The sequence below is a fragment of the Nothobranchius furzeri genome, chromosome 12 (assembly GCF_043380555.1).
Source record: "Nothobranchius furzeri strain GRZ-AD chromosome 12, NfurGRZ-RIMD1, whole genome shotgun sequence".
In the NCBI taxonomy this organism is placed as follows: Eukaryota; Metazoa; Chordata; class Actinopteri; order Cyprinodontiformes; family Nothobranchiidae; genus Nothobranchius; species Nothobranchius furzeri.
Window position 1 is genome coordinate 58,884,376 of NC_091752.1, and position 22,657 is coordinate 58,907,032.

Genomic DNA, 22,657 nt, shown 5'->3' on the forward strand with positions numbered 1-22,657 from the left:
ATTGTTAGAAATAAACCTTAAACATTTTAAATGACTCTCTCTTCTCTTGTCTCTGACTTAATACAAGTGTTACATAATCCGTGCAATGAAAAGTTCCAATCTTCTGGTTAAAATAACCCAACGGTCCGTAAGATTGAATTCATATTTACTATGGAATCTTATGTCTCACGGGTCCTTAATTAGATGTAAATTAACTCTTTTACATAAATAAAGCTGCCTTGACTTGCCTTGCATTGAACTTCAACTCTTTCTGACAGATTGGCAGCCGGTGCAAATGTCGGCTGGTAAACCTGGCACAATGTTTGTTTTAATGATGATTTATAGCCCTGAGAACTTTGTTGTGTCTACAAAAGCCAGTTTTTCAAAAATGTAAAAGCCGTGCATCCAGTGTGTCTTTTTGCACGTTGTGCAGCTGGAGATTTACGTAATTGATAACCAGTAATACACTTCTTTAATTATCATAGTTGCAAGGCCGGAGATGTTTTTCTGCTGTTTCTGTTAGATCTATACTGGTTTCATTACAAGTCGGGTCATTAAGTCCAAGTCCTGATTAAGAAGTAAATAACACACTGCCACTCCACAACAGGTGATGGTGTGCATAAAGGTGTAGCAGTTTCACAATAAAAGCTACAATTTCAGAAGATAAAGATTTTTTTTCACATTATAGAAAATATGTTTTTAAGAAAATATAACATCTGTTGCCCCTAACATGAGCACATGTTAGGATATAGATATAGATGTAGATATGTGCCATAGATCAGTACCCTGTTGTATGCACGTCTGAATTTGAACCGAAAATTGACAAAAAAGATGTTTCTTCTTTTCTGACAAGACCAGTTGGATTCAGTCTCTTATGCTATTTGATGTCAACGCAGCTCAGTTAGACTGGAAAATGGTCAAATTGACAAAGACAAAGCTAAGACTTTTCATTATGTCCACCATTGGTTGTTGCACTGAAGTGTGGATGCCGTCTTTTTGGAAACAGCAAAACAATGAACTGGGAAACCTGAAAGGATAGAATGATATGTTTTTATTTGATAAATAATCATATGGAATCATAATACTTTAATTGGAAATGTTGCTGTAGACGTTTTCAAACCTGCATCACCTTCATTCTTGTCAGTGTACATGTTCCTTTTATTCTAGAAGAATTGGGTCAAAACATAATGTTACTAGGGGTGGGACTCAGACAAAATATTAATTAGAGGCTTTGTAATTAATTAATCTTGATTAGTTCAGGGTTAGGTTTGTGATGAGGCATTGATCAAATTAATAATTTGATGTCTGAGCAGTGAACAGGTGAGTGGACCATCCTTACATGGGATGGCTAGAAAGGGGATGGCTGCAGAACCGCAGACTTAAACCTGCAACAGCAAATCTGCGTGTCTCATTGTCTGCAGTCTGATCACATTTCCCTTCTTCCTTACTGGCCCTGATGAGCTTCAAAGTAAACATCCACCCCTTTACCTTCTAATCAGCTGATGACTGCTTCAACACACCTTGCTGCTGAATTAAAATAATGCACACAATGTTTAGACCAGGGCTCATCAACCCGGTGCCTGCGGGAATCACTATGCCCCCAGAAACCAATTAAGATGCCCGCAGGCCTGTTCTCCAGATTATTAAAAAAATGTTGCTGCCATCTTGTTTAATCACAAATGCGTTAATATCGATCGATCGAAAAAACAAATGTCAAAAATATATGTTTATTATACATGAAGTTAGTATAATAATAATAATAAATCAAACTTATATAGTGCTTTTTAGGTCACTCAAAAACACTTCACATAAAGGCAATAAACTACAATTAACTCTGATCTGTTATACATGAAGTTATACATTAAAATTGTTTAACTCTGATCTATTCTAGTTGAGTAATCTGAAGTTGGCTTTGACACCTTTGTGTCCAGCCGAAGGAGAGTCTTGAGCTTGTACAATCATCCCCCCCCCCCCCCCCCCCCCCCCCCCAGAGACGGAGGTGCCACTAGAACAGGTGATGATGGAGGTTTAGAAACATGCATAAACACCCCCTTAACCATTCTCAGTGTGACCCGGACATGAAAGAGAGCACGGGGCTCAGAAAATGAATCTAGCTCTGCAGAAGAAGGTAAATGAGCTGCAGGATCACCCTCCTGATAGCAGGATCCTGGGACTGGACGCTGACAAGGTTGTTGTCAGAAAATACTTGTTCAACAGACAAGAACCCATTTGATGGTTGAGGGGCGGATGCAACAGTGGCCTGGCCCCGAGTCACGACACACACACGGGGTGGGTCTGACGGGGGAAGAACATCATCAGGAAACCACAAGGGGTTGAAGGACCAAGAGGTGCAAACAGCAGCACCTTTGTTTAGCTAGTGAGTCTTTAAGGTCGTTCATATATTTGCTATGCCCAGGTGCACGGGAATGACCTTTTACTTTACGCCAATAGATCTACATGCCATGTGATCTGATGCCAAAGCATTAAATACCGGTTCCGAGTCTGCTGGGTCCATATTGGCCGGTTCATAATATCAGGTAACAGGAGCTGGACCCGAAAACAAAGCTCGAGAACGAGGAGGTTAAAAGTAAAAGTCCTTTATTAAGGCTGATGTCAAAAGCAGGTAATAAATGCCAACAAACAAATCCAAGTAAGCTGGCACAAAGGCAGAGACAAGGGAACCAAAACTAAGTCAAAACACTGGGAGCCAACACTAATCACGGCTGGAACAAAGTGCTAGAAGACAACAACGAACTGGCAATTGAAAGGAGAACACAGAGAGGTTAAATACAGGTAAACGCAGCTGGGGTGAATCAGGTGTACGAAGGACAGGAAGTGGCACAGAGGAGAGACAAGGATGTCAAAATAAAACAGGAAACAAAGAACGGCTCTTGGCAGGGTGCGACAACTAGGAGACATATTGGTCCTGTAATGTTGGGAAAGGACAACAAGGTTATTTGTCCACAGCAATGTCAGAGGTCAAATAGACAGTCAGGTGTCCAGCAGCCTTCCTCTGCTAGGAATGTTGTGTTCTTCCCTGTACCAAAACAATGCCACGCTTAACCATCCTTAGAAGCACCATCTGGAACCTAAGCCAAAATAATCTTTCATGTTTACAATAAGCTGCACCTCTAAGGTCCCGCAGAAGGGGAGATTTTATTCTTTGAATAAAATTATTCTTAATTTGGTCTAAATAAAAGATTTCTTTCAGTTCACAGGTTGTGTACATATTATGTTTATCTACAATGAGTGTTCTATCTAAAGTGGTTTACTAATTAATCAATTAATCAACCTAAATGTTGATTAATGTGGGTGTGGCAAGATGGTGCCAGTGTTTTTGGCCGGCCGTCCACCTCGTGGTCTCCTTCTATTGTTTTTGGTGATACTTCTGAACTTTCTTTCCCCCATAATTGCAATCATTAAGTATGATCGCTCTACTGTTTTGGACATACGGTTGGCAATGTGCCTTTCTCCACCTGCCATCTTGCCCGCTGCTCCCTGGAACTCCTCTCTACCTGTGTCAGATGCCGTGTCGCTTCCGTGGTTGGAAGCGTCGCCATCGCGGCTGTCGAGCTGGGCGACTGGTGAGGCTTAGAGGTTTTCTGGCCCACTCACCTGCCTCCTTCAGGATTTCTGTCGGCGTGGTGCCCAGTCTGTGTTCCTCTTGGCGATCCCTAGATCCGGCAGTTCCATGTCTGATCCCGTTGGAGTTGCCCGGGGATCCGGCGGGCCCACAGCTCCGCTCTGTGCCAATGGTGCTGCACCATCGTGGAATTTGCCCAGCCAACCTTCTCCTAGTACCGACGTCATCGGCAGTCTGCTCCACGGCTCGGAATGTACATCAAGACTCGACCTCCATCAGCTTTGCTCTTATAAACGCAAGATCCATCAGAAATAAAACTTTTATACTAAGAGATCTTTTCCGTGAATGAGCGCTGGACTTTCTCTGTGTCGTGGAATCCTGGATCGCCCCGGGTGAGTCAGCTGTTCTAGCGGAGACTCTCTCCCCTGCATGTTCATTCATAAACTCTCCAAGACAATGCGGCCGTGGAGGAGGCCTTTTAACTATTTTCAAATCTTCATTTACCTCTAATCCCCCCCCCCCCCCCCCCCCCCCCCCCCAGATACAATAAGAACTTCATAACTGATTTCTCTGCTCTCTTAGCTGAGATTTTCGCTCGATATCAACGTGTTCTCATTCTTGGAGACTTTCATATTCACATCTGCTGTCTGGAAAAACCATTTGTCACAGATTTTCTTAAGTCTAATTGATGCTTTCGGTTTGCCCCAGTCTGTAAATGCTCCAACTCATGTACACTCACATACTCTCTCATCTGGTCTGTTGTTAAATTATCTATCTCTTTTAGAAGTCTGCTGGTCTGACCATATGCTTATTTCGTTTGATATTTTTTTTACCTGTAAACCATCATTCACTTTGTCCATCACGTTCGTTACGGCGCATCATTAACTCTGAAACAGCAGGATCTTTTGTCTTTTTCTGTGTCTGATCTGCCTAGTCAGCTTAGCCTGGATGATCAAATCGCTTTTTTTTTAATGATAAATGTCTAACAGTCTTAAATTCTGTTGCTCCTCTGAAACCTGCTCACTCCAAACATAAATCTGACCCTTGGCTTAACTCTCATACGCAAAGTTTGAGAAAACTTTGTAGACAGGCTGAGCGCAAATGGAAAAAGACCACCTCCAGATTTCATATCAGATTTTGCAAGACCTCTGGTCCAAATATCAACAAACAGTTATGCATGCCAGAAGCTATTACTTTTCTAAAATTATTTCTGCAAACCGGTCCAATCAAAAAGTGCTTTACAAAACTATTCATTCGGTTCTCGTCCCTCATGAGTCCAACAGCTCAGTTATTGCACCAAATCTCCCGGATCAGTTTCTAGATTCCCTTTCTGATGAGGTTTCCTCTATCAGGGCTAGCTCATCAATCCCTCTGCACACCCTTCCTACCTTAACCTTTAATACAGCGCCCTTTCTCAGCTTTGAACCTATTTCCCTACCATTCCTGCAATCTTTGCTTCTGTCGATGAAACCATCTGGTTCCCAAGACGACATCCTTCCTCCGCACCTCCTGAAAGAGGTGTTCCCAGCTATAGGTCATTATATCCTACACTTTATCAATACCAGTCTTATTTCCAGGTTGTACCCTGTCTTCAAACATGCTGTGGTTCAGCCACTTCTAAAAAAACAAAACAGGCCTTGACGCCTCGGTTCTTTCTAATTATCGCCCTATTTCCAAGCTTCCATTTCTGGCAAAAATTCTGGAGAAGGTGGTCTATGATCAGCTATCAACTCATGTAGCCGATCATAACATAATGGATGTCTTTCAGTGAGGTTTTTGACCCCTGCACAGCACTGAGTCCTCTCTCCTCCGTGTCTTCAATGACATTTTTATGGCTACTGATTCTGACTCCTATGTCGTGTTATTACTTCTCGATCTGTCTGCCGCCTTTGACACCGTCAACCATGACATCCTTTTTTTACGCTTAGAGGAGATTGCTGCAATACGTGGTCCAGCCCTAACTTGGTTTAGGTCTTATTTGTCTAACAGGTCCCAACGGGTGGTGTTGAACAGCATCTCATCTCGCTCTGCTCCTCTCACATGTGGGGTCCCGCAGGGATCTATTCTGGGGCCTTTGTTGTTTTGTCTTTACCTCCTTCCCCTCAGCTTAATCCTTAAAAAACACTGTTAAATATCACTTATATGCTGACGACTGTCAGATTTACGTGTCGGTGAAACCCCAGCAATCCATCCAGCCTCTTCTAGACTGCCTACGTGATAAGAAATGTTGGCTGGCCACAAGTTTTCTGCATCTCAATGATTCCAAGACTGAAATGATCCTGTTTAATCCAGTCAGATCTAGCTCATTCCAAACCCCAGATCTTTCTTCTGTTCCGCAAAATCTAAAAACCGTTGTGACAAACCTGGGTGTGAAGATGGATTCATCTCTAAGGATGGACGCCCAGGTCAATGCCACTGTAAAATCTTGTTTTTTCCAACTCCGCCATCTGTACAAATTAAGAGCCGTTTTATCTAGAAAAAATTTGGAATCAGTTGTTCATGCCTTCATCACATCTAGGCTCGACTACTCGAATGCAATTTTGCTGGGTGTCAATAAATCAACCCTTGCCCGACTTCAACTCGTTCAAAACGCAGCTGCTAGATTCTTAACGCGTACTGACAGGTGCCAGCATATACCACCAGTTCTCAAATCCCTTCATTGGTTGCACATCACTTTCAGGGTCCAATACAAAATGCTACTTTTTGTTTTCAAATCCCTCCATGGTCTTGCCCCTGTGTACTTATCTGATCTTCTTTCAATTTATACTCCTGGTCGCACACTCAGGTCCTCCAGCCTGTTGCTCCTCGAGGTCCCGAAAGCGTGTTACAAATCATGTGGACAAAGAGCTTTCTCTGTTGCCGGTCCTAAACTGTGGAACGAACTTCCAGTCACAGTTCGACTGGCATCCACCTTGGCAGATTTTAAGTCTAGACTAAAGACACACTATTTTACCCTTGCTTTTAATAGTTAGCTGTTAGTTTGGTTTTTACTACTCTTATTTTATCATCCATTGTAAGGTTTTTATTGGTACTTTTTTATCGGCATGTCTTTTTTATTGTTGGCTGTATTTCATAGTACTGTTTTATGTTTTCTATCTCTATTATTGTGCGACTGTTCAGCACTTTGGTCAGCAGTATGGCTGTGTTTTTAAAGTGCTATATAAATGAAGGTGGTATGGTATGGTAAATGTTTATTCTTTCATGACTTATTTCAGATCTTAAATACACTAAATGAGTCTACTTGATGATTTTAATAATGATTTATTATCAGTTCCATTGACATATTAATATCAGTATATTAACAAATTAATGTTTAACAGATTTACTTTTTATAAATAAAAGAAGCTTTCTAAGCAAAGGGGAGTGTTTGAGAACTCTCAGATCTGGTTGGTCAAAGTTTATAAACAATCACTTCTTAAAAATGAACTTACTTCCTATTTTCCCCAGTTCCTCCAAAGCTCTGAGTTCATCCAAAGCTCACAGCTCTATGCTAAATGACCATCCTATGGAGAATCAAACCAGATTTTTCAGTGGAATAATTTTAGCGACTCAGAGAACCAGAGTTTTTTAAATGAATCAACTATTATTTGCTCAATCCACCAATCACTCATCAAACATGAAATCATCCACCAGAAGCCACCTGGGAAGTATCTTTTGACCAGTCTTGCATTTTCTGAGGGGGTCCCTATGACCTTCAGATACGTCAGAAGTCCACGCTTCGCTTGGAGACAGGATCTCCCAAAACTTCCACGATCCATGGTGTGTATGCCATCAAATGGCATCAGAGTGGATGATATTAATTTGATAACTTGTTTAATCAGATCAAACAAATAGCCAAATTTATTTTTTATACCCAGACATCACAACTTTCTGAGTCACTTAGTGAAGCTCTTAAAACATACAAGGTCATGCTTCATCAGAGTTCATTCATTGTCTTTTTTAATATCACTTTAAATCACCATTTATAATCATTTGCCTTTCATCGTCATTTATAATAGAAATATTGTAATAAATCGATTTTTATAAACTATATTTTTGTCTCTGTGTCAATTATAAAGTGTTGTTTCCCTGGCATTGCCCAAATTATGTAGTTTCATCATCAATCGAATGCTAAAGGCTCGGTAATACTGATAAGCCATTATTTTATGAAATATTACATTTTATTGAACACCTTCATATGTTACTGATATTTTATTAAAAGTTACTACTTACAAAATGTTACAATACTGAGCCAGGATCCTCTGGAGGTTTCTTCCTGTTAAAAGGGAGTTTTCCTCTCCACTGTCGCTGAATGCTTGCTTAGTATGAGGATTGCTGTAAAGACTCTGACACTAGTCAGTGACTCGATGCAACCTGCTGGGTTCCTTATATAGGAAACTTTTTACTGATTGGCTTAATGACCTGACCTGTATTGGAATGTTTACTTTGTGGAGTGCCTTGACACGACTCTTGTCATGATTTTGCGCTATATAAATAAACTGAATTTAACTCAATTACTAGTTAATTTTGAGATCACGGCAGAAATAAAGAGAGCAGCTGTACTGTAGATGGTATGAAAGACCTCTAAACTAGAGACAGAGTCAACATGGTGACTAAGTTTCACTTGTTTGTCAATTCCACCTACTGGTTACTTGTATATTGCAGCGTACTGGCGCTTTGCATTCGTTTCGGGGACGTGCACAAACGACATTTTAAATTAATGCAAGTTACGCATGACAGCCATTTTAAACATGAAAACAAACAGCAAGTATATTCCAGGCCTTTTCCAGCAGTCTAAGAATTTCATCAATTTAAAGAGCAAGTCACTCCAAATCAACATTTTTTTTTTGCTGATAAACTGTATAAATGAGTGTCTGATCGTGCTGCAGACACGTGTAGTCAATAATTCGGCACTTTAGTGCGTCTTAGTTAAAATTTAAATATTCTGCCTAGAACTGTCAGTGTTGCACCGTCGTCAGGTAAAACCTCAGCACAGCATTTGAATTTAAATCTGCCGTCGCTATTGGCTAAGAGGTACTCTATGATGTTAGATGGTACATTATGATGTCACAATGTCGTGAGTGTGTGTATTTGTTAGCGGCTCCACCCTCTCTGTCTGCTAGGCAACAGCATTTGTTGCATTTTTCAAACAGGAAGTGGGAGTTGAGTAATAATCTGGTAGGGGGTGACTTGCTCTTTAAGAATACCTCTGGAGATGATGGTTCTTTTTGGGTTCTATTTTATGCAACCCTTTTAATTAATCAAAAGTTTTAAAATAGTAAAATGACCATAAGGCAACGAAATAGATAATGCTAAAACAGTAAAAAAGATTTAAAAAATCTATATGTTTTTTGTTCCATTCAAATGTCTTTAACTGTCAGTTTAATGCTTGGTCCATATAGTGGTCAAACATGGATTAAGGAAGAGCGAATTTTCAAGTTTCTAAAAGGGTAAGATTGTGAATTGTTGTCTTTTTGGCAATAAAGCACAGCTGATGGGACTTAATCCCAAAGCTTTTTCTCTAGATTTTAATCTCAGACTTGAAATCATTATTGAAACTCTTTTCACGTGTCTGAGCAGAACCTCCCTGAGCCGTCTACAGGTGGTTCGGAACGCCTGTGCTCGGCTTCTGACCAAGTGCTCCAAACACACTCACATCACCCCGCTTCTCCTCCAGCTTCACTAGCGGCCAGTCAACTTCAGGGTTCATTTCACGATCCTTAAGCCTGAGATCAGTGGACTCAGTGGTCTCCTTTAAAAACAAGCTGAAAACTCACCTGTTCAGGCTGGCTTTGCATGATTCATGTTCCTTCTCTACTGTATTAGCTTCTTTTCATTTTTCAAATCTTTTTTATACTTAAATTTTTATTTTGTGTGTGTGATTTTTATCTTGAGAGGCGCTATATAAAAGATTGTTGTCTTTCTTTCTGTTCTTTCATGCTTCTGTTTCTGTCAATTCTGTATTTTTTGGGCTGTTTACTATTTTTAACTTTTGTTTGCATTTTTTAAATCTTAATTTTTCATCATTTAATTTAGATTCTTTTAAATCTTTATTTTTTATAGTTTTTGTGAAGTGCCTTTAGAATTTTTAATCTTGAGAGGCGCTATATAAAAATCCTTCCTTTCTTCTTCTATCAGTCTAATAAGTTGTGTTAAGCAAAGAGGGGGTAAAAGGTAAAACAACGTAAAATAACAAAAAGGAGAGTGAAGACCCCATGCTAATAATTTGCAAGTTGAGCTTCATGACATCTTTATGGTCAACAGCATTAGCATGTACACAATGCATTTCTCTTCTTGTCTGCCTCCCCCGCTTTTGTCTCCCCTCGTTTTCTCACACACACACATACACAAATCTGGGGGCAAAGAAAAAAATGACCTCTCTGCAGCTCTCAATTCACTGCACTTCTATAGCCTTGAATGGACCGGCTCAACAAAAGGTGACATAATTTTCTCAGGGTTTGATTAGGCCCCCTCCATGCCACAAGATGACATCATGCAACCCCCGCAACAACACATTAACACCACCAGCACCATCAGACAATTGCCCCCACCCATGCCACCCCTATGTTCTTGGATGCTAGGTTGCCTAGACAACAGCTCTAGACCCGGACGGAGGGGCAGGACTTGGCAGAGTCTCACAGCGTGTCTATCCATAATGAGCTCAGGCAGTGCTGCTCTTGTGTTTGTGGTAAACAGTCTTGGGAAATGATACAGAGGGTTGGGAAAAGGGGAGGGAGGTGGAACGCTGTTGTGGATATAATGATCAAGCTTTTTTGCATGCAGGAAAACTGGCTGGAACTGTCCAGTCATAAACTTCATGTCAACAATTAGCTTTGGGACAACCAATGATTCCATATGCTTCCTCTGCTTTATGAAGTTCAAGAGTAACAAATGCTCTTCCAAAGCAAGCAGAACCAAAAGGACCATCACTGGCTGTCTAATTCAGTTCACACGAAAAAAAAAAACAGCTATCCTGAATAATGAATGCCACGTTTAATCCTGGTGTTCATCCAAGACTTTAAGCAGGGCCGTGTGCACAAGGCGTATGGTGCATGTTCAAATGGCCACTTCCTTTTGGATATCTTTGTAATAGGGATAATTTGATGCGAGGTTGACATACAGCTCTGAGCCAAACCTTGTTGGTTCCAAACACTCCTGCAGCTAAGATGCCTTTGAGCTAACTCCAAACCATTTCCTCAAATTGGAGCTTTTCTCAAATGGGAAAAAATGACAGATTTACGGTTTTGGAGTTGGTTCATGCTTCACGATGACTGTTACCATTAAAAAGTCTGGTGAGATGCTTGCTTGTGCTGATAAATAATCAGGCAATTTAAGTGAACAACATCTTATTCTGTTCTTCTTTTGTTCCCCCAGTCTGCTTCATCATTGTGCCACTTCGTCTACCCTGTAAGGTATGTTTTTCTTCTGTCTTAATGCTCTCTCCATACAGTTCTCTGTGGTGTTATGTGACTAACTCTGACCAGGCCCCTTCTTGGACTGTGTACAGAGAAGAATGGCTTTAGAGTGTTTTTGACCTTAGATGAGCATTGACTGGGTATTGGTTACTCCTGGCAGGAGGAGGACTCGTGGGCTCCCAATGTCCATGACATAGATCAACCCTGTTGTCCATGCACAAGAAAAAAAAGTAAGAATCCACCACTTTGTTTTTTTCCACCGTTGTTCTCAATAAAGGCATTTTGCTTTCCAACGAGTTTTCTTTTTTGTGAGCAATAGGTAATTGACTTTTTTGGAATACATGTTGCATCAATATCAAATATACAAGGATGTCCATGTGACAAAGTTATAGTTCAATTAGTGGTGACAGCATTGGTTTACATGGAGATGAGAGAGCAGCCTGGCAAACCATATTTCTGTTTCACCCTCTCTATCCTTTCCTGTGTCACTCTCTCCTAATCCTCACTGAGAGGAAGAAGGGAAATACGAAAAGCTGGAGAGGATGAGGAGGAGGAGGAGGAGGGGAGCAACGAACCAAGCCAAAGGCTCCACTGAAATCCATGGGAATCTGCAGATCCATTCATTGGTAATTATCAGCATCAATGCATAGAGGCAGAAGCAAGGCAAAGGGTGGGGGCAAGGGGGTGTGGGAGAATTTTTCGTGGTGGGGCTGGATTTAATGAAAAAGGCAATAGGGTCTGTCCAAGATGGCATTGTAAAAGATGACATGAGCTTCCTTTTCTCGCTGCCTGGTCCCTGGAAAATGAATCACGAAAAAATACGTAGTTATAGAGATATAAGTCTAACACTTGTCATCAGATAAGGTAATTACAGGTGCAATATGTAAAAATTTGTACAGAGAAATAATCACAGATCAGCCTAATGTCTCAATCATGTTGGAAGGAAGGTTACATTGAAACAGATTTCCTTCTCAACTGGCTAGGATTTGTCAGTGTGTCTCCTTTCAAAACACAAAGAAGGGACATAGTTAATATTTACACTCAATAAGCTGGTGCGGTTGCCGAGTCTGAGTCGAACTACAGCGCTGGCATTTGCGATTCAACACAGGCAGGCAAAAAGCTCCATAGCTGTTTAAAGAACCAAAGCCAGTAAACAGGAGCAACCCAGAAGTTATTTCCTGAACATGAAAATAGTCTCCTACACCTGTCTCCTGCAATAGCTTCTGATAGCAAATAGACGGTGAAACTCAGATCTACGTTACACTGTCACTCAGCATTCATAGACTCACCCATCTTGACTCATGACGAGGAAGGCTGTTGTTGTTTTAGCATCCAGGAAACAGAGGAGAACGTCTACACAGACCAGTAGAAGCAAACCGCTGGCACTGGCAACTCCAAAACATGGCAGAACTCCGTGTGTTATTTGTGAGATAAACCATCCACAGTGCAAGTCAGTGGTAGAGTCGTGTTGCCATTATCCAATCAGAGGACAGAAGACTCCAAAATCTGCCATCTGGAGCTCAGCTGTGATGCTTCACAGCTGACATATTAGCTGTTGAACTGCTGTTATTCATTTACAGCTTGGTTGTACAGTGCATATTTCACCAGGATCACTCACTCACACCTGTATAAATGTCTCAGTACACTTTTATATATTTCGGTACATTTTTATATACATAGAAATTTTGTTTTGTTTGTTGATTGCATTGTACATAGAACAACAAGTTTTGTACAGAAAACCAGCTTAAATGGCTGAAAAAGGTGCTGAGGACAGATAGCACTAACATGGGATGTGCGAGGGACATGTCCCACACGTATCCCGCGTCAGTTATGCTTGCAATCTTTATTTAAGGTTCATATAATTAATGTATTGGGCATTTCATTATTTTGGGCAGTACAGTAACTTTTGTGTTTATGTATATTTGAGTTCTGTATTAAAAGAAGAGACTGATCTGTTTACACCACCTGCTGGTGGGTTAGAAAAAGACAGGGGGGAGAGAGGGGGAGAAGCAGAAAGGGGAGGAAGGAGCGGCGAGGTGCGGTGTGGGGGTTTTTGTTCTGTTCTTCTGTTCGGAAATAAAGAGGACTATAAACCACAACTGTAGCCCATCTTCCATGTACCCCTGAGAGCTGGCACCTATCAACAAATAAGGGTTACAAGCTCATGGACTACAGGATGTAATTCTTACTTCATTGCACCTTTAAATCATCTGAGGTATAGTGATAAAAGTCACTTATCTGAACTGCTTTTAAGTTATCAATTTCACATGATTCTGTTCTTTACACATTCTTTATAAACTTTGCCACATTTTCTAATAGTGTGGTGTATTCATGATTCTTTCTTGAGTATATTGAAGTAGCATTGAAAATGCTTTCAGGTCCTTGATGACAAATGGCAGTTCAAAGTTGGGGTATGCTAGTACAGGTGGATTAGCTAGAATGTCACTTAGTTGTGTTAAGGTGTGGTCGTGCTCACCCATCCACTGTATAGGAGTCCTGGATGGTAGTTGAACACCTTTGCTTTTCTTTGATGTAATCTGTTTGTTTTCAGGACTTCCCTTGACTTGTACAATGGTTTTGCGATTCTGGAAAAGTCTTGAACATAGGCACGATAGTAGCTCAGGAATCCAAGCAGTTTCCTCAACTCACTCACAGTTGTTGGTGTCTTTTGGATGAGTGACTTAACTGCTTCAGTGTCCGCTGGGTCAACTCTGACTCCATTTGCTGAGACTAGGCAGCCCACATAACATACTTCTGTTCTGAACAGTTCACATTTTGTGGGACGAAGCTTGACTCTGTGCTGCTGAAGGGCTCTGATGACTTTGGACATGTTCAGTGAAACTTTGGGAATAACAAAGGATGTCGTCAAGGTAGGGTATGCAACAGTCGTCATGCAGGATGTTGAGCATCTCTTCCATACTGTGCTGGAAGGCTGCAGGCGCGTTGCTGAGGCTGAAGGGGATCCTCACCCACTCGTACAGTCCCGAGGGTGATATGAAGTTGGTCATGTGGCGGGAACCCTCAGCCATGTACCCCTGATGCTACGCCTTCCCTTGGTCCAGGATGCTAAACCAGCTGTGCCCACCCAATGTGTCCAAGAGGTCCTGGATGCGGGGAAGTGGATGGCAGTCAGGCACAGTTTTCTGGTTTAACAACCTGTAGTCACTACAGAGCCTCAGTGTGCCGTCCCATTTCCTCACGTATACAACAGGTGCAGCAAACGATGACTTTGACATCACAATCCAGCCTTTGGCGAGTAAGTTTTGGATATATTCATTCACCTCTTTGTATAATGGCTTTAGAATGGCTGCGTATGTTCGCTGGACGTGAACGTCATCTTTCAAACTGATAGTCATTTGTAAACTTGTAATGCCACCTATGTCTCCGTCCTCTCTGGCAAAAGCACCTGGTTCCTCAAACAACATCTGCTTTACTTCACTTTGTTGCTCTGGTGTCAAGTGACTAATATCTACCGGAGGGTGCCAACGAGCTGTGTCCTGCAGCCCTTAATCTTGATTGGACTTGGGCGCAGAGTGGAACTGTCTCACACATATTTTTGGGATCATCTGTTTCAACTATTTAGTAATGGGTTCAATAGAACCCAAAACTGTTGTGCTGGCTAGGGTCACACTTTGGTCAGATTAGTTTGACACAGGTATTTTGACATATGGCCTGTCAGTCTTCTTTATCTGTAACAATCCCTTCCCAACACTGAGTGGTTCCAGGTGGACACAGGCTCAAACAACACAAGAAACTCTGGGGCTAAAGTTCTGTGGAACTCTACACTTAATGTACGCTACTTGGCAAGGGCTAACAGTTACATATTTGAAGCCTATTTTAACAGTAGCTGCCTCATCTCCAGTGCTCTTTTGAGTCTGAATGAAATTTATCAGGGTACTGGCCCCTGTAGCATTAATCCCCATGGCCCTGCCCATTACCTCAATGAGTTTGTAGTTGCCCCCATTGTGATTAACAAGCTCATTAATCACATTAAAGCCTACAATGGGTCTTTCCAGTTTAAGGCGGCTCACAAGGAAAGCGGCGTGGATATATAAGGCTGGGTCGTCGTTACCCTCTAGGTTAACAGCTACCTCTACCCATCCATCATATGGTACTGAATCCCCTGTTATTGCTTTCACATTAAGTTCATCAGCCATCAACTCACTCAAAGGTTTAGTCTGCTGACGAGGTAGGTACTTATCAAACCACTGTTTCAAGGTAACCCACACTTAAGTAGGGATTGGCAACTACCCAAAGGGGCTATTAACCCAGGTGAAATGTTTCTGTCAAAAGTCTCTTGTGAATGGTCAGTTTCAGTCTTTCTGTCCGATTTTGATTTGGACTTTTTCTTTGTCAGGGACCACCATGTTTTGTCGATCAGGGGTGGTTCCTCTGCCCTGAACGCTTCCCGTTTCCTGAGGGCCTGGTCCTCTTCAAACACCCAACTAGGTGATGTCCCTCCTCTCCGCATACAAAACAGTGGTTAGTCTGAGTTGGAGCAGGAGACACATTCTTAACACCCCAGTCCCTCTCGTGGTTTTCTGTCTGGATGGGGATTTGAGTCTCTTTGCTTGGGAGATGGAACAGGAGCTGCCACTGCTTTCAGGCTTTCCACAGCTTGCGTCAGTGCTTCTACCTGAGCGCTCAGTCTTTTAATGGTTTGTCTTTCCCTGGTCATCGGTCCTCTCTTTGGACTCTGCATCAGGTGCATGGGCATGACTTACTTTGAGTGCCGAACTTTGGCCCAGTCTGCGTTTGTGTTCACTTTCCTCGGTTGTTGTCTTTATGACTTGGCGCAGCAGTGCTTCATCACTGACTGCCTAAGAGGGTTTTTAAATCTCGGCGGACACTTTCGTATTTTTCTCCTATGCCTTAACAAATAGAGTTGAGAAAGACGCACTGAATGGTGGACATGTCCTACTTAACAACTGAGTCTGGCTGTGAGTGAGAACCGGATCTTTGGTTTTAATCCTATCGTCCTATACAAGAACTGTTGAGGTGTCTCACTTTCATGCTGTTTTGCACACATGAAATCTTGAAAAAGATCGGTGCTGCTCTTTTCACCCAAGTGAGATTGTAGGAAGCTTTTCAGCTCAGTAACGGTGAGCTCATCTTTGCTATTTAGCATGTCTCTAAAGCTACCTGGCTTGACAGCCCACAGTACTCCTCTAATCACCTCACTTTTTGTGTGTCCCTCTTTAAGACCTTCATCCATCTGCTTGCAGATACTGTTATAACTTAACTCAGCCATAGTATCACTTATTCCCCCATGTATTTTAAATTCTTTGTGGGACAGCAGTGCTAAGTCTTTCACAGCTATCATACTCTCACTAGTGTGACTGGGCACTCTCAGGATGTGCTGGAGATTTTTTAGATGAATTCAGCAGTTGGATGGGTCCACGAACTGGTAAGCACGACCCCTTTAAAGTTGGTGTAACTTGTGGCTGAGCTTCCAACTGGTTAAGGGAACGACTGGTGCTTGCTTGAGTTGAAAATAGTCCTTCTGGGTCTGTAGTCTGGTCTAGCTGAGCTGGAATGTCGTCGTAATGGGTGAGTAGTACCTCTAGATTGGTGTCACTGGTGCCCCTTTGTAGTTGAACAGGATGGCCAGCCTGCTTGCTGATGCTTGGCTCACCCTGTGGAGATGCTGGGCCTTGGCTGTGACCTTCTATGGCCCCGTCAGTAAAGCTCTCCAGTCTCTGTAGTAGTGGTAGTCCCTGGTCCTCCTGGCCAATGACTGTTTGGGATGTCAGATAGTTAGTAAGGTACTCAACTCAACTCTCTTCATCATCTTGCCTTAGCTGATTCAAATCTAGTCCTTCAACATCTCCGAGAGAGGTCGCAATGACATAAGCTTCGCCAGCCATCAGCTAGCTGGTGTAGCTTTTTCCTGATGCTCCAAAGGAGCTGTTTCTTCCCGCTGGACAACATTTTGCTGATCCCAGATGCTTGGTTCACCGTGCTGCACTCTGTAGGCTGGCGTGCCCTCTTCACTGGTCACCGGCCTCTCTGCTGCTTACTAGATCACCTCTGGCTCTGGGAATGCATTGTGCTGGAGGTCCTAGCGTTCAGTATCACTGGATCCGCAACAGCCCATGGATGATCGGTGTGCTGATCCCGGACGAGTCCCCACGATCTGTTACAGGCCCCAAGTTGAGGCTTATATAACAGTCAAAATATGTGATCTGAAAAACAATTTCAGAGGGAGAGCAATAACCACCGGAGCGCTGCTTTCCATTTCCAGATCTCATCTGAGGGAGACACAGGAAGTCCGCCAACAAAAGTCCTGGTGCAACGCCTCCCCAAACAAACGTTCCTCCTGGCTCCTTTTTGTCCCCACTATCTTCAGTTCAGTACCTTATGATACTCCATCATGCTCCTTTAATACAATAACATGACGTGCTGAAAAATTAAATAGTTCAGACCTGTTCCAAATTACATCTTAACTAAAAACCACGTGGCAGCCTATTTTTAGATGCACCACATTAGCATGTAGTTAATCTCCTGCTGATCTCCTACCCACTCTGACGGAGACAGAACATGACCTCACATAAGAGGCCAGGGTGCCCGACTCCCTTCACAACAATCTGAGGCTCTGCTTTCATTTAAACAGACCATAATGTACTCTTTTGTGCATTCATCCTGTGTATATGGGTGGGTGTTGGTGTGTACGTGTGTCTTCTCTGTGTTCTCGATCCCCAGTGAGTCGTGGCGGATGGCTGCTTTTACTGAGCCAGGATCCTCTAGAGCAGTGGTCCGCAAATGGCGGCCCGCGAGCCACGTCCGGCCTGCGAGCCCTCTCTTTGTGGCCCCAAACCCCGCGCGCACCCCCCACCCCCGACGGCCGACCGGGAGGTGAAGGATAGATAGAGCTGAGGAAAATAATCAAATCATCAATGCATGAGATTTGGGCATAAACGATTCTGCATCATAGAAGAGTATCATAATCAATTATAGTGGAATGTGGTTTTGTTATTTTAACGGCAGCACCAGCGTAGCATCCACATCTGTCAGAGCAGTGTTCTCCACATTTACCGGGTAGGAACTTTTGGTCCACCTTTATGCGGTACTGCAGGGCTGAGCGCTGGAGTTATAATCTGAAACTGAACCCAAACTGAATCAGGCCGATCGGTTCTGTTGGATTTGGGCCATGAATTGTTAATTGAGCGGGTTGTCGTGCGGCGTGCTCTGCTCGCTCGTTCAGAGAGAGAGAGAGAGAGAATCGGAGGACGCTCCTCCAAACACACGTTATTATTTTCATAATTTCATTATTATTTCTCCTCGAAGCGCTCAGTCAGACCGAGTGCTGTGATGTCGGGAGGTCTGGTCTTGGGGAGGGAGCGGGGTCAGTGACGGCAGCTGCAGCGTGATCGTCTGTCTCTTTTATTTAGGGACACGGAGAAGTTAAAAGGAGAGAGAAATAAAAGATAGAAGTTCTTCTTCCACTTCATTCTTTTGTTTCTTGATGATAAACTGATGTTAAATTCAGCTTAAAGAGAAACTGGGAGGAAGCTTAATTTGGTTCATTTGAAGTTACAGGAGGTCTTGTCTCCTATCTGCTCCTCCAGAGACAGCATGGACATGAGGGTTACTTGGTGAGGGTCCCACAGGACAGGTTAGTGCAGTCACACATCCAAACTGGAGGGAGACAGGTGTTGTCCTGCTGCTATGTGTGTTATGTGCATTACAGCCAGCGATCCAAACAGCAGCATCAGCACCCCCCACCCATCCGACCCTCTTGCTTCCGGGTCTTTTTTGTGAGTGGCCCTCGGACCATTATAATTGAGGACCCCTACTCTAGAGATGTCTTTCTGTTAAAAGAGTTTTCCACTCCACTGTCGCTACAAGCTTGCTTAGTATGAGGATTACAGTAAAGACACACAATAGTCAGTGACTCAATGCAATCTGCTGGGTTCCTTATATAGGAAACGTTTTACTCATTGGCTTAATGAACTGACCTGTATTGGAGTGATTACTTTGTAAAGTGCCTTAAAACAAGGGTTTATATCAAAACCATATTAAACAAGCCAATGAGCATTGTCTGTCCATGTATAGAGATGTCACTGGTGAAAACTCATTCGTCCTGAAAAAAAAAATCACATATTTAGTCAACGAAATGAACACCGTTTTGTATGAAAAATCTGGAAAAATGTTCTTGAAAAGTTGCACATTACTTTGGGTAAAAACAGCAGTTGACTTACAACAAAGCATCTATGTTGTTCAGATGATATACAGTCAAAACCTTACTTTTTAAAACTGACAACATGAAGAAGAAAACTGGTTTGAAAAGTTTAAGTATCTATAATTAACCCACAACCCACCCATTTCTAAAGTTAAAACAGTTAACGTGTCAGTTTCATACGATAACCAAGTATTTCCTTGAAACTCTAACGCTATTTCTCACACTCTATAAGATCAGTGTGTTTTTGTTCTGCAGCACTTTTTCACACCTCATCTCTGAATAATTAAAACCACCCCAACCAGTAAAGCTGTACTCTAGCTGGAATTAAGTTCAACTATCTGTTTGCACATCTGAAATGTTGTCAGATGGAGTCATATTTTATATCTCAAGACTGAATTCCCAGGTATACCCAGTTATTCCATTTTATAGATAATTCCTGAAACTGGATAGAAGCTGATCCTGTCATTGTGGTTAAAGTTTATTCATCATGCAACATAATCTCAGAATGTAACTTTGAAAAACGGAATGGTGTGATGCCTCCTACGCTGGAAAATGCCTTTGGTCAGGAAAAGCAATGACCCTTTGACACTGACACTTACCGAGTTCCTTTTTACATCTAGCAATTGGATTTCATGTCCTGATGTGTAAAGCTGCCAGAGGAACAGAAATAACTCAAGTATCTATCCATCATACTGATAACACATGCTGGTGCAGAATTTGTTGTGCTAGAATGTATAGTTGCTCTGCACAGCGAACACCCTGATTGTCAGGAAAAAAAGACATGGATCTCAGGTAGTCAAGTAAAAAGCCAGATATGGCCTGTCACTCTGGTATCTGGTCTGGTTGATAGCCATCAGCTCTAAGGGTAGTGAGTCGTTTTTTACAAAGCCAGTGAGGCCCTCAGCTCCAGCACACCATAAAGAGAGCTAATCCCAAATACCAGGCTTTCTTTAGAAATTTTCTGTTTAACTTCTCCAAAATCAGTTTTACAAACAGAACTAGCCTGAAACCCCACCAGTTCCTTATGGTAATACATGTTGGAGAACAAACCTGCTCTGTGGGAGGCTTTCTGCTAGGCTTGCTGACGTTTGGTGAATATGATTCGACGAGGCATGTTATGAGATCTTTTTCTCGTTGGTGGCTGGCCCACAGCGGTTACAGCAGCTGCAGCTTTGTTTTTGATTACTAAATGGTTAATAAATACAGAGTTTGAACTTTTAAAATTGAGTTATAATTGGATTTACAGTGCAGACCAAAAGTTTGGACTCACCTTCTCATTCAGTGTCTTGTCTTTCTTTTCATAACCATTTCTGGGAATTGGGATTGGGAGATTCTCACTGAAACTCAAAACTAGGAATGAACACATGTGGAGTTATGTACTTAACCAAAAAAAGGGTGAAAAAAAGTGAAATAACTGAAAACATGTTCAAATGCAATTTTCTTCAAAAAAGCCACCCTTTGCTCTAATTACTGCTTTGCATTCTCTTGATGAGCTTCAAGAGGTAGTCCTTCAAGACTGTTGGAAAACCATTTCAGTTGACTACCTCTTGAAGCTCATCCTCTTTATGAATATGTTGACATTGCCTTAACGTACCTCACAACTGGTAACATAATACATATGTGAAAGGAAATACTTTGTAGTGCTCGTAGGCACGAATTAATAATTCTTTATCCGTCTGGATGGAGAACAAGGCTTTGTCTTTTTGTTACATTCTCATTTATCTAGCATTGATTAACGGGGGCTGCCTATAGATGCCTGTGAGCCTCACTTGCTGCTCCTCGCTTGAATTATAGGGGATTGAATCCACCTGAGAATCGTTCGTGGAGCCAGCAAAACCTGGAGGGAAGGGGAGCTGGGTTCAGCACGAATTTGTTAGGAAAGCCCCGATGTTCTAAACTCGCTTACTGTAACACCCCACAGGAATCAAATTCATGTACCCAGGCAGACAGGCTCAGTTTTCACAGAAACAACTCCGCACCCCCTGTCACCGTCTGTGGTGAGCCTTCCTGTATGTTTTCCTGGTTGTCTGTCTCCCGGTGCTCATGAGTGCAGGTAGGTGTGCCTGGGAGCTCTCAGCTACAGCTGATCTCTCATCAACCTGGCCGGGGGATAGGAACTGCAGTGAGAAACTCATTCGACACTGGATGATTACTCACACCGGTAGTTGATATTTCATGATCTTATCAGAAAGTCCCAGAATGCTTTGAATTAAAAAACTCTTCAAAAGCTCTGAGCTCAAAGTCACTCACAGTTTTCAACCATTTTCAGTGTGTCGTCTGCAAATATGTACTTAGGGGAGGACACAATAAAACAAAACAAAAAAAACAAACAAACATGTTTTTTAATGTATTGTAGCGTCCAAGTGAACTTGATAACGATTGACACTACATTCTAATTCACATCACATTCTAGATGTGATGATTCCATATAAATATGAAATATCAGTCTGATTGATCTTTGAATGTTTAATCAGAAGATTTTAGGGCTCTTTGCTTCTTTAGTGACCATAAACACACTTTGTATTAATTTAGACAGACATCATATAATTTATAAAATGAATTTAATTATTTTCCTAAACTAATGATACATGACAAGATATGAATAATGAGGTGTGGTGTGGTGGATATGGAGTGATTTAATGTGATGTGTGAGGTGGTGTGAATGCAGATAGATGTTGTGGCACAACCTTTCTTTGTATCTGAAATAAATTTTGAAGTCTGTGCTATAAAAGTGAATTGGCTGTTAATTAAGTAAACTACAGATTTATTTAAAAACCTCATCAGACTCCAGTATGCAGGCGTATGATACCCTTGGTATGAGTTGCTCCCAGTGGTCCGGAGGGGTGCGGTCAGAGTGCTGAGGTCACTGGATGTTGAAACCAAGATACTCAGAGATTAGTAGCTTCCTCTGAGCTCAGCTTTCCCAGCCATGAGATGCAGCCTGGGGTCTGCAGGTGTTACGGTCAGACCTAGTGACGATCAGCCATATCCAACAACAGCCAAACACAGAGAAAGTTTTAAAGAGTTTATTTAAGGACTTGTTGAAGCGATCGGGACCAGCTGGAGTCAGTTCCGGGTGGCGTGGCCTTCTGAAAACAGCAGCGGTGTTCAGCGGTGAGGAATGCCGATGAAGGTGAGTACTCAGATTCGGGCTGGAACTGAGGCAATAGACGGGTTCCGTGGTCAGACAGACTGAGGTCGGGCAACAGGCAGGCAGACAAGCAGGCAGGGGTCAGTAACGAACAGGCAGACAGAGATCAATAATAAATAGGCAGGCAGGTTCTGCGGTCAGGCAGGCAGAGGTCAGTAATAAACAGGCAGGCAGGCAGGCAGACAGACAGACAGACAGACAGGTTCAAACGCTCGAAGGACTGTGACAGGCAGCAGACGATCTCGCACTGAGCAGCAGGAGCCAGGTGCTTAAATAGGGAGCAGCACAGGTGGAATTAATCAGCTAGATTACTGCTGCTGCAGGGAGACAGGAAAACACAGAGATCGGGGCATGATCATGACAGCAGG

General features: G+C 42.4%; 1 protein-coding gene across 1 annotated transcript in view; it reads left to right on the forward strand.

Moving 5' to 3' along the window:
- The window catches only part of LOC139062263 (uncharacterized), a 99,361-nt gene that overhangs the window by 48,557 nt on the left and 28,147 nt on the right, over positions 1-22,657 (forward strand). The window contains exons 4-6 of the mRNA XM_070543132.1: positions 10,916-10,953; positions 11,117-11,186; positions 11,467-11,582. Coding sequence (XP_070399233.1) covers positions 10,916-10,953; positions 11,117-11,186; positions 11,467-11,582 — 224 coding nt within the window. The remainder of the gene's footprint in view (positions 1-10,915; positions 10,954-11,116; positions 11,187-11,466; positions 11,583-22,657) is intronic.